Source organism: Rhopilema esculentum, chromosome 9, assembly GCF_057945365.1.
Source record: "Rhopilema esculentum isolate cy_ngs chromosome 9, ASM5794536v1, whole genome shotgun sequence".
NCBI lineage: Eukaryota > Metazoa > Cnidaria > Scyphozoa > Rhizostomeae > Rhizostomatidae > Rhopilema > Rhopilema esculentum.
Genome location: NC_142823.1, coordinates 7,894,324 through 7,906,488, shown reverse-complemented (window position 1 = coordinate 7,906,488; position 12,165 = coordinate 7,894,324). Strand labels below are relative to the sequence as shown.

Genomic DNA, 12,165 nt, shown 5'->3' with positions numbered 1-12,165 from the left:
TCCGTTTTCATGATTTTATTTATCGCCTCCTGAGATAAAATGCATCCGTGTAACTTTGCGAATAAAATATTAAACCAACCCTTATAACAATACCATTACTAGGTACTCGCCTATGCTTCTATGTACATGCAGCTTATAAACCTCCACTCGGCCACCGAAAACGTCTTTTCAATATCCAGCGCGCAAAGGATTGATGCTGACAAATATACGCTAGGCCTATAACGTCACGATGACCTTCGCTGAGAATACCAGCCACGTGTTCACTAAATTCACATTACCAACATGCAGGGCTGATAGAAGCAACCTTTTGGCGGCGCATAACTTAAAAATGGCTTGTATAAAGCAAACATTTTAAAACGTACTTAAGTTTTCCGTATGACATTTTTCAGAGTGCAATACGACAGCATATATAACAAAAAGTTTGAGCTCGGGATATAAAATATACTCAAAATATAAAGAAATTTTCTCCAGATAAAATTGCAAATTGCCAAACACAGGTCCTCATTTATAAGTATTTCTGACCAGAATTACATGAGCTTAGAACGAATCTTTATCTGAGTTCCCGGATATCTCAGCTTAGGAAGAAATTTCTGAAGCAATAAAAGATATCTAAACCGCAGCGATACAATTTAAACTATGAGCAAAATAACGCACCTCTGAAATTTCTGGCTTTACTGCTAGAAGAAGGCATTTCCAATGATACCATTTGAATGCAAATAAAGTTTATCCATAAACATCTGAAAACTAGGCAATTTGGGTTGTTTTCACCAACTTTAAAGAATTGGTTGAGAGCTACGTTGGCCAAGAAACTGAAATAATAACACAGAGTACCAAAGGGCACAAACCTATGGAGAATTAAATGTGAAACAAAGGAAAATTCCCTCATGAGGACAAAAATCCACCAGTCTTTTAAAAAGAAAGGAATTTTGTTTCCCGAAGGATTTTGTCACTGCCCGGATCGTATCTCGTGAGAATTCGTAATACTTACAAAATCTGCTGACACATGAATTTCTTTATCTTCGTGCAAAAACATTCTTACCTTTGAAAAGACCCGCGCAGCATTTCTCACATTGCAAACGAGCTCCGGAATAAAGATTTACTCACTGCCTCAGAACGTCGGTTTTATACCATGCCAGTGTAGGCGAGTGAAGTCCAGGCACCTGGTAGGAAAACCTTGGAAACATTCATTAAGGAACTTTCAGCCATCTCTCGTTGGCTGGGTGAGAACTGTCATGAACAAGAACTGCCTAGGAGACGCATTTACATAAAAAAACCAGTGATTTTTTAAATTCAAGTACTCTATAATTAAAAATCTAATTAGATTAATGAATAAACGCCAGAATACTATCGGTCAAGTCCATTTTTGAGCTACTGGAGCACCCTGCTTGCTCAAAACAGATAGATTCAACATTCTTCCTCCAATCTGTTTATTCAACGAATAGGCCGCCAACATTTCCCTTCAAATACCCGTGGCTCGAACATTGTCGTTTTAAGTCTCTCGATATTTCTATGCTGATCTCATGAGGTCACAAGGGTCCTGACCTCTTCACGTGGGAGTTAAATACCATGGCAACTTAAATAAATATTAAGAGACTGGATCTTTAAACATATACTTCTTGCTCTAAGTCAATATGCTGAAATTGTTACATTTTAAATTTTTGGCGCTGCTGGGGTTCAATGATATCAGTACTTCACAGTTCCTAAAAGGATAGCAAGACACTGACTAAGGAAATATATGCATTTGGCTGTTAGAAATTATCTTATGATGCATTTTGCATTAAGAATTGTACCACAGCCGTCGTCTTAATCAAAGCTAATCGGGTGAACTACAATCGGTATAGAGGGGACATACGACGAAATTGATATATGATCCACCAAGGGTCTAGACAAGGCAAATGCCATGTGCGCCTCTCCTTATTCTTAAAAGATAGCTTTGCTATTCAGGTTTTTGGTCTGTTTGCCTCGAGAAGCTCAAAGCATCAAGGACTTAACAAAGTTCCACGTGCATGGTCTGACAACAGGGACTGTTCCTCTACATGAAACCCATCGCTTCAACAGCACCACATCCAATTTGTTTCTCGCCTTTCACTCTGGAGACTGATGTAGAAGGACAAAAGCAAGAATTTTTGTGATTCTTTCGATTGAACCGTACCTCTTCTCTTTCAATTCGCTTGCTGATTGGCTTGGTTCTCTTCTCGTCTCGCTGCCGCTGTCATGAACTTGAGGCGGTTTTGAAAAGACTCGTGAAAATTGACTATAGTTCGCTCAGCAATATCTCTTGTTTCATCGCCAACAAACATATATTTCATGTGGTATCTGGTTTACAGTTAAAGGTGAAACATAAAATATGACCATCTTACCCACTGACATCTTATACCATACGATTTACATAGGACGTTTTTCACAGCGTCTCCTGTAATATTGCGTAGTTTTCCAAAGTATTGCATAGCCTTCTGTACTGATCCAAAGTATTGCGTAATATTGTGAAGCTTTCTGCAAAATTGCGTAATTTCCGTAGTATTGCGTAGTTTTCTGTAGTATTTCGTAGTTTTCTGTAGTATTGCGTAGTATCGTGTAGTTTTCTGTAGTATTGCACAGTACTGTGTAAATTTCTGTAGAATTGCGTTACAGTCTGTAGAATTATGTAGTTTTCGTAGTTTTCTGCAGTATTGCGTAATGTTCCGTTGTAAACTACGGAGCTGCTGTGAAATTAAATCGTCCTTGATCATGAAACTCCAAGATTAACCGTTAAAAATTGAGAAACTATATTGAAAACTCATTGTGTGTTTATGAAGAGTTTATGTTCAACTGCTGTATACTATAGCCTTTGCAAAACTTCTAGTCCTGTGATAAATTCTATTCAACGGCGCTTGGGACGGCTTCTAGGATAACATATATTTACCTTATCAAGTCGTACCTTATATTCTTTTTCGTTTTTTCATATCTTATTACGCCCAAAGACGGGCGAATATAAGCAAAAGGGAGACGTGTCTACATGAAAGGATACAGAAAGTCACATATGACATCGACATAGTAGAAGTGTGTTGTTGCTCGACAGACCAGCTCGATAATGAAGTAGATTTCACTGGCGACCTGGAAAGAGTTAAAAGGGATGGGAGAAGAATTAGGGTCAAGTTATCAGAGTAAGTACGTAATAAAAGCAATGTTACAAATCCGATGTGACATGTTAAGTGCAGAGAAGCTCAAAACTGATAGTGCGATCGGATGATGATAGTTCGGATGGTGGAAATGTTGACAGTTGTGATGTTGATGATTAAGAAGATGATGATAAGAATGAGTGATTGACAGTGGTGATTGATCATGACAGTGATTGATTGATCATGACAGTGATTGATTGATCATGATATTTATTGATTGATGATGAAAATGATTGACTGGTGATGATAATGATTGACTGATGAAGATAATGATTGACTGATGAAGATGATTAATCATGATATTAATTGATTGATTGATCATGGCAGTGATTGATGATAATAATGCTTGATTGATGATAATAATGATTGATTGATGATGATAATGATTGACTGATGATGATAATGATTGACTGATGATGATAATGATTGACTGATTATAATAATGATTGATGGATCACAACTCTACTTGATTATAATAATGCTGTTGACTGAGAAATGATGATAATTTCTAAACTTTCAAAAACAGGAAAGCTTATCAAAATTATCAAATCATAAATATTGCAACAATTTTGATCACGAAACCAAATTATTAAAGAGATAATTTACGGCGCGTTATTATTCATTGAAATTCTTTCAGCGTCGCAACCTCGAAACCATAATTAGTTTTACGTACACAAATTCAATTTCGTTGCTCCACATTTGTTACAAAAGGCGCTTAGATCGGACGCCAATAACAAAATAACTCGCTTTTCTGCAAGAGAAACAACCAACTTTTGTGGCAATGCAATACTACCTTTGAAAGTTTCTAGAGAAAACTTTTCCAATCAATAAAAAAATGTTTACTGCAACTTTACAACTTTCCGATCAAAATTACAACTTGCTTCAATTCCGTATACACGCAGCAAGTAAAATTGAGTTCCCGTGTGAACAGAACATCCCGGTGAATTGATTGCTAAAAGAAGCTCTACTCGTGCAAACATGGCCTGCGTTGCAGTGTCGTATTAGAGAAAGGAGATAAAAGCACTCTTACCGTAGACAGACATCGGGTTCTCTCCAGGCCAAACCGCTGGAGGAATGGACCAAAGAGTGCTAATATGTAGAGCAACTGAGCTTCGTTGTTGATCAATGGCTTGAAGTGCACTTGCAGGAACCTGAGAAATGAGAAAAAAACAATGTTGTTATACAGTGTGGCGAGACAACAGTTAATTTCACTAAAGGAAATGAAAGGGAGAGAAAGGTTATAAAAAGGATACTGGGCATAGCAAGAGGTGGGGAAAGAGTGGGGCTGAGACATACAAAGGAGTGGGAAATAAAAAGCCAGTTGAATGTTGAGACCACTACAGCCCTCTTTTGATTTCACGGTCCCTGACAGCACAAAAAGCAATACGTAGTTGCTAGCTAGAATAACAAATGAAAGGAAAAACTGTATTTGTAGACGAAAGCATATGAAAATCTATGAGCGAGTGTTGATAGTGGCTCCACTATTCAAAGCTTACATACAGAGAGGCCAATGGCATAGAAGAAACCCCACCCCTAAAGGATTCAACAGTTTCGTAATCCACCAAATGTTCAAACGACTCAAAGTCTCTAAAACCCTATAACAGGGCCCTGTGAATTCGATCAGAGCACTACTTGGTTCAGCATTTTACAGCATTTTGCAAATGACATAAGAAAACAAAATCAGTTCGAGCTGGAAGGGCAATTGTCGTTTCGTCTGAAGTATACCGTAAAAGCTCTATTTAGCCGCCTCTCTTTTAAAATCCCCTTCTGGGACTGAAAAAATTACCCCCCCCCCCCTAAGAGCCTTATAAAGCTTTTACGGTATATGCTTATAAGAACAAAAAGCACCTACGTTGGCAGAAGGACAAACTGGCCATTGCTTGAGTGATGCCAAAATGCATGAAACAATGCAAGCACATAATCAGCATGATTCTCACAGTGCAATGCTTGATTGGCAGTGAAATCGAAGAAGGAAGGCAGTGACGACATCGTAGTAAAAGTCATTAAGGCCAAGTCTTTCTTGAGAACTTCCGAGACTTTGTTGTTGACGATCATCCAAGATGATTCCTAGAAAAAAGACGGTACAATGGTCATTATGAAATGCTATTGGGAATCATGTCTTTGCGAAGGCTAAGAATTCTGTATTGCAAAGAAATCGCAATGGAAATGCCATTTCTGAAATCACGGAATAAAATTTACAAAACAACGAAAGCGCGTTTAGAATAATCAGTTAGGCAAGGCTATATCATATGTAGGAGATTTCAGACATTTTACAGACCGTACGTTAGTCCTCGAATAAGCCCCCACCTTTGAATAAGCCCCCACTCTCGAATAAGCCCCCCCCTTCGCATATGTTTATCCTGATACATCTGCATTTTGAGCATACTTACCATTCTCAAAAAGAGAAAGAAATTTTACCCTGGTAATACATTTGGCCGCTGACAAATAAGCCTCCAACTTCAAATAAGCCCCTTTCCCGGGGGCTTATTTGAGGACTCACAGTAAAGGCTAACGAATAAGGTTTGGGCACAAATTCCTCGTTTCTTCACTTTGCCTTTGAAGTCTGAGCATTACAACTACACATTACAGAATATAAAGCTTGAACAGGAATACGAAAAAATACAATAGCTTAGATTAGAATGTTACCGGTAAGGAAGTAAGAACCACTGCGATAGCATTGATCCAAGACATGATATTTTTGTGAATGCCAAGTTCTCGACTTTTCTCACTACTGCAATAAAGAAATGCAAAAAAACTAGCAACACTAGCAACAAGTGACCAGTATGACGTTGCCTTCTATATTTGATTTTTCATTTCATTCATTTCATTTTGAAATCTTTATACACGAGTTCCCTATCAGCTATAATACAAATATAATTAAACTACTTCTATTACAATTACTTCTTTAATATGTATAAAATAAAGATGTTGCTGTTTTACGGAGGGATCGTGTTTTGTTTTGGGAATTTATTAAGTTTGCAGGAATCCCTTCAAGTTTCTTTTAAACATGGAAATTGTGGAGCTCATTCTGATGTTTCTTGGAATCTTATTCCATGTTTTGGCTCCAGAGTGATAGAAACTTCCCTTTGAGAATTCCAAATTTTGCCTTGGGATGTCAATATCAAGCTGATTCCTTGTCGAATACCTGTATATCTCTGATCTATTGATAAATTTACCTTTAAGGCTGTCAGGGCAAAGAACATTCATCATTTTGTACGATTTACAAATCCGAAACTATCAAATATAGAGGGAAACGTCTTTGGCTCTCTTTACCTCAGAACATAAGGAATGCTCAATCTAGGAATGCGTATTACAAAAAAATCAAAAGGTGGAATTGCACCAACTGCACGTGCAAACTTTTTTGAACGTTCGTACCACAACTTGGATTTTTGTAATACTATCATTTTAAATTGCTCCGATTTTTATAATACTACACTTTCAATTCTGTTTTCAAAAGTTAACTGTATGCTTGAAATTTTATGTGTGTTTAATCTTGCATGTATTCATTTGATGTAGTAGTTTTAACAGTTGGCTTGGATTAGCTCATTTCACTGTAAATAGCTATGTAGTGCCAACTTTAAATAAATTGATTATTATTATTATTATCATTATAGTATCAGCAATATGTCAAACTAAATATCAGAAGACACCATTTTTTGGCTATCATTTGGTTTGGTAATAAACAAAGCAAAACCCAAGCTTTAAAAATTGAAAAAAAGAGTTCAAGATTCGAGAGGAACAGTCTAGAGATTGTATATACCTTTTATAGAGAACATTAAACAATGCTTCTCCGACCTGCTCGCCTTTGATTGGCAGGGCCATCAACTCAACACACGTCACATGGAGGGCATGTGACGTCGGATTGGGAAATTCGTTGAAACGCCAGTCACAGGAAGGAAATGGCGAAGGCATCTTCCCGGAAATCGCTGAACAGTGTCAAGAAAAACGTAAAATTAACAATTCAAAATGTTGCTGCTTTAATGGAATGGAAGAAATTATGCCTCATTTTTGTTCGATTGAATTGTCAAACACGATAGCCTCGTTGTCAAATCTAGCCTCTTTGCGAATGATTACAAATATTGGGATTTTTTTATAAACATGTAGGATATGAGAGAAGAAATTTCGTTGAAAACAAACAGAAATGGGGGTTCAGATCGCCCGAAGCAGGAGGCGGGGAGGATTGAACCTCCCAAAAGCCTATCATTTCCATAGCAAGGGTTTAAAAGGCGAATAACAAATCCATGTGTCTCAAAATATGAACAAACCAAACCTATCGACTTTTGAACAAAACAAGCCCAAACGGAATAAAATAACCGGCAAGTGTCTTGTGTTTCTTACAAGAAAGGATACTGTCAACAAGGCGACCAATCAGAGTGCAGAAGTATGCGTGATCAGGCGCCCACGTGATGTCCTCGGTGCGCGACAGGTATTCAATGAAACCTTGCGATAAAGCCCTAGAAGGAAAGAAAACACACGTTGAAATAAGATAAAACGGTTGTTTGAAAATTACAACTCAGAGCACACGCTACTATGGCTGCAATGGGCAATTCAATTATTTGAAGCCCGATAATCTTTAAAAGGGGAAATCTTTCTTATCATCATGAAATACCGTATTTTCTTTTGTATTCCCGCCCTTTCTACTATTCCCGCCTCTCTTATAATCCCACTTTTCTCTATTCATTGGAAAACTAATCTCGCCTCTTCGATAACCCTGTAGGCGGGCTCGATTGAAAAAAAATTAGTGGATTGCAATTGTGTTTGGAGATTTGAAGGACATTCAGCGCAGTGTCTTGTCGTTCATATTTGATGACAGCAAGGATTTATAATGTTTCAGACAATCAGCGTCAACTTTCCAACCAACTTTCGTGCACTTTCTTCACAATTTACACGCGATGTTGCCGCACGAAAGCACAAGAGAACAGGTTGAGCACTAAAGCCTGCTTTCGAAAAAGACGTTGAAAAATTAATCCCGCCTCTTTGATAATCCCACCTCTTTAATAATCCCACCTCTCTAATAATCCCGAATTAACCATCGAGATTATTGAGAACGGCAAGGTATAAAGAAAAAGACAGGGAAGCTCTGAAACACAGCAGAATCCAACTAGTAGGAGCTTCGGTTATTAAAAGGTTACCGGTCAACAATGCGATCATCAGCCAACAATGCTTAATATTAAGTGTATATGGTCAATGTTCGTACCAGCCTGGGGGATGACAAGGAGTCTGGGCACCAATAATGGCTTCTACAAGCTTCTTCTTGACGGTCGGTCGATCTTTGAGTTTTTGTGCAAAATAGTGCAGAGTGTTATAGAGGTATGTAATTGGACGATCTGAAAAATAAATACAAAACAACATATTAAGTTGTACATCTTCTGGATATACACAAATAACATTAAATATCAAAACCATGTTTCAATTCGGAGACAGAACTTGCAATAGCCTAGAAAATGTCACCCTTAACCCTCTTCCGATACCAAGCATAACTACAGTAGCCTATATTGTAAAGTGGTCTCGCAGCTACAACCTCTGCGCAGCTTTATTCTGCACTCTACCCAGTCTTTTTCTAACGCTATAGCACGTGTGACTAGGAATGGTTTTGGAGTTGGGATTTTAAGTCAAGCATGAGTAAGAGCTTGTAACAAAATTAATCCTGTTCATATCGTCGCAGTTTCTCTTCGGTCTTACCCTTCTCAACCCACACGGTTTAGGGTTTACAACAGCCTAAAATAATTCACAATATCAACAGAAACCACGCTTATTTGTTCTAGACAGGCATCTGCAGCTTCAGATTTTACATTATTGAGTTATCTCTTTACGTTATTTGAGATTTTACATCTCTTTAATCTTTAAAAGTGCTGTGCATTTATTGTATATTTTGTTTATATTTTTAAATGTTCTTTCGCTATGGCATGCATTGAAACTAACATTTCAGTAAATAAGGAATTTCAGAAAGTTTATATTGCAATCATGAATTTTCATCTTTTTCCAAAATCACACGGCATAAGATTATTTTTTGACCTATTGTGACTTAGCTTCTTACCCTTAATACGAAAAAGAATTTAAATGAATAAAAAACTTATAAACGTATGAATTTCATTCCGATTTCATCCCCTCCCCAATCTTTTCAGCTAAAATTGACCTTTTCCCCCTAACGTAGAGAATTATAAGAATAGAAACTGAAGGGTGAAACAAGACAAACCATGAAACTTGTAGAGGGATCCTAGCGTATCGAGAAGACTCTCAAGTGATTTGGAAACTGGCGGTAGTTCTAGGAACCTGTGTATCACAATATCAAATACCTAGGAAGAACAAGATAATGTTTGAAACAAGTCGTGTGAAAGGAATGTCATAGCAATTCACAACTATTGCAATGAATTAATAGCATATCAAATAGCTAAAAGATAAAACAATAAACAACAGTGATTGAAAATGAGAGGTTAAGTAAAACTCTTTAAAGGTAAAATAATTCAAAATTAAATAATATGGGAAAATTTGGTTTGATACAGATCTTTGAAAAGGAAGGCTTATATTTGGAAATTGGAGGATAAAAATTCTAGCACTGAAATAATTTGGGCTTGAGCTCTTCCAGCATTACAAAACTGATTAAAAGGATGGGGAGTGCCGTTACAGACGGAGATTCTCGAATAGGAACAGTCCTACAGCCAAATTCTTGCCAATTTAGGAATGAATTGGGGTTGCCCCGGAAATGTTTGATGTAATACATAGATATTCAAAGTGACGTACCGGTAAGAATCTGAGACAGACATTCCCAAAGTACATGGGCAGGTATGAAGTTTGCGGTGGCTTGATATTGTTTGCTTCAAACAGGCCTTCGAAGTAGAGTTTCTCTGGGTATTGCTGAAACAGAAAGGGAAATCAAAATTATACAAGGGAGAGGTATATGCGTCCACAAGAGCAGCCATCATGGGTTCTTAACATAGAGTAACTGGATAAAATATTTGAAAAAAGCTTGATGGTTTATCAATATCGTCAACTACTTTCTTGTTTTCCTTCTTTACGAAGATCCTCTGAGCCAGAGATGCACTGCAATGTACAATCACATTAATAAACTGGGTTGTCAACAGCAATACCCATCTCCCCTTCGAAACAATGTTGGTTTCGTACAAAATGATATAAGGTACAACGTGCTTTCTTTATGTATCCTGTTTGACATTCACATAAAATATCAACATTGTTGTAAAGGAAAGGGGTGGGGAAGTAATGGTAAATGGTGGTATTTAGGCAAAGAAATGAAACAAAAAAGGCAAGATGCACGCCATGACGACAAATAAATTGTCTTTAATGCGCCTTGTCATTTGAAAAATTAGGAAGATAAGTATCCAGCCTTCACGCAGAATATGTAGTGTTGTGTGTCAAAAACGAGGTTGAGCTATTGGTTGGCATGTTGCTATAACAACAGTTAACTCACCAAGTGATAAGCCACGTGTTTTTTCAGCCAGTCATTCTGTCGCCAATGATCGGGAGAATTCTGAAACAAACACAAAAGAAACATGACAATTTTTAAAAAAAAAACGAAATACTGAAAATTCTTCTAAGGAGACACGGCCTAGTGATCTATTTTTTTGACAGTAATCCGATAAGTTCTTGAGAAGACCATTCAGAATATTTATAAACGGGGGAGTATGTCAGGTTACTTGAGTTTGTTTTGCTTTGATTTTACGGGGGCGTTAATCAAGGTCATTGAACCTCTATTTGCGTAATAGCAGAATACTTAATGAATATTCAAATCAAGTAGCAGCCAATGTGCCTTTGAGCTGTTCTATACCTTACCTAGTGTTTTGGTGGGTTTAACAAATTGTATAATAGAAACATCATAAAACGCAACACTGAAAAAAGTAGGTGAAAGAACTATATACCGTGTTGGATTGGGCTTGTTCTAGGTTACTTGTCCCACGTGCGACAGAGAGTACCGAAGTGATGACGTCACTTTATTACTTTATGAACCGGGCCAGAATAACAGTAATCCGTTAGCAAACTTTAACCCCCCATTGGCCATATCTCGCTCAGTTTTGAACATATCTAACTAATTTTGCATATTGAGAGGTATTTTATGTCGTTCTTTCAGATTATGTGGCCAAATTTAAAAAATTCAAAAAAACAGATTTTTGATGACGTCACACTTCGGTACACTATTGGCAACGCATAAATTATACGCCCATTTTGTAGATTAAGAATTATCGTTACGCTTTCAAGAATAGATGGAGTAGAATTGCTGACGCAATATGCAGGATATAATCCTAAAATAATCATGATATAAAGCATGTAAACTGCAAATAGTCCTGCTTGGCTATCACGGCTTGACAATATGCAACAGAAACGTGTCGGTAACATAAACTTCACAACATACCGTGAATCCACGAATTAGCTCCCCTGAGGACCATTTCAGGAGGGAGGCTTCTTTGAGGGTAGGGGGATAATAAAAATCACCTTCAACTTGCCATACAAATGGGTCGCTTCGTAGCCTTTTCAGAATATTCAAACTGTAATTTTACTAAATAACCCACTCTAAGATATCGAACCATAAAATTCTAACTTTCCTCAGTTCTTTCCTCAGCTTCTGAACGTGTTATTATTCAAGGACTTGAATAATATAGTCTTATATTGAATATCGAGAGGGGTAATTATACTGGGGGGGGAAGGGGCAAAGACATTTTGGTGTTTGGCAAATGCACAAAAGGATTTGCTCACCTCCCTAACAAATGCATTGACACGTGTTTTGAAGGATGGAGTGAGCAGAAGAAGCTGGATGATAAAGAAGCAGACTTGGGCCTCGTTGCCTTCATGGTGACGTAGGGCCTTTAAATAGAAAAGGAACATAAATAAACAAAAGTGTTTATTTGGCGGATCTATTTTGCACAAAAAGAGAAAACTTTTTGAATAAAGCTTTGAAACTAACTAATAGGAAACTGTGAAAAAGTATGATGCAAATATGATCTGATACACTTTGTAACACTGTAACATTTTTTTCTAAGAAATTCATACATTTTAT

General features: G+C 37.3%; 1 protein-coding gene across 1 annotated transcript in view; it reads right to left on the bottom strand.

Moving 5' to 3' along the window:
* Window positions 1–1,333: 1,333 nt before the first annotated feature.
* The window catches only part of LOC135688786 (mediator of RNA polymerase II transcription subunit 23), a 32,468-nt gene continuing 21,636 nt past the window's right edge, over window positions 1,334–12,165 (bottom strand). The window contains exons 29-40 of the mRNA XM_065205795.2: window positions 11,865–11,972; window positions 10,585–10,644; window positions 9,900–10,013; window positions 9,355–9,454; window positions 8,356–8,485; window positions 7,509–7,612; window positions 6,919–7,084; window positions 5,805–5,889; window positions 5,011–5,225; window positions 4,189–4,309; window positions 3,008–3,093; window positions 1,334–2,316 (exon numbers count right to left, since the gene is read on the bottom strand). Of these exons, the coding sequence (XP_065061867.2) occupies window positions 2,163–2,316; window positions 3,008–3,093; window positions 4,189–4,309; window positions 5,011–5,225; window positions 5,805–5,889; window positions 6,919–7,084; window positions 7,509–7,612; window positions 8,356–8,485; window positions 9,355–9,454; window positions 9,900–10,013; window positions 10,585–10,644; window positions 11,865–11,972 (1,443 nt within the window). The 3' untranslated portion in view covers window positions 1,334–2,162. The remainder of the gene's footprint in view (window positions 2,317–3,007; window positions 3,094–4,188; window positions 4,310–5,010; window positions 5,226–5,804; window positions 5,890–6,918; window positions 7,085–7,508; window positions 7,613–8,355; window positions 8,486–9,354; window positions 9,455–9,899; window positions 10,014–10,584; window positions 10,645–11,864; window positions 11,973–12,165) is intronic.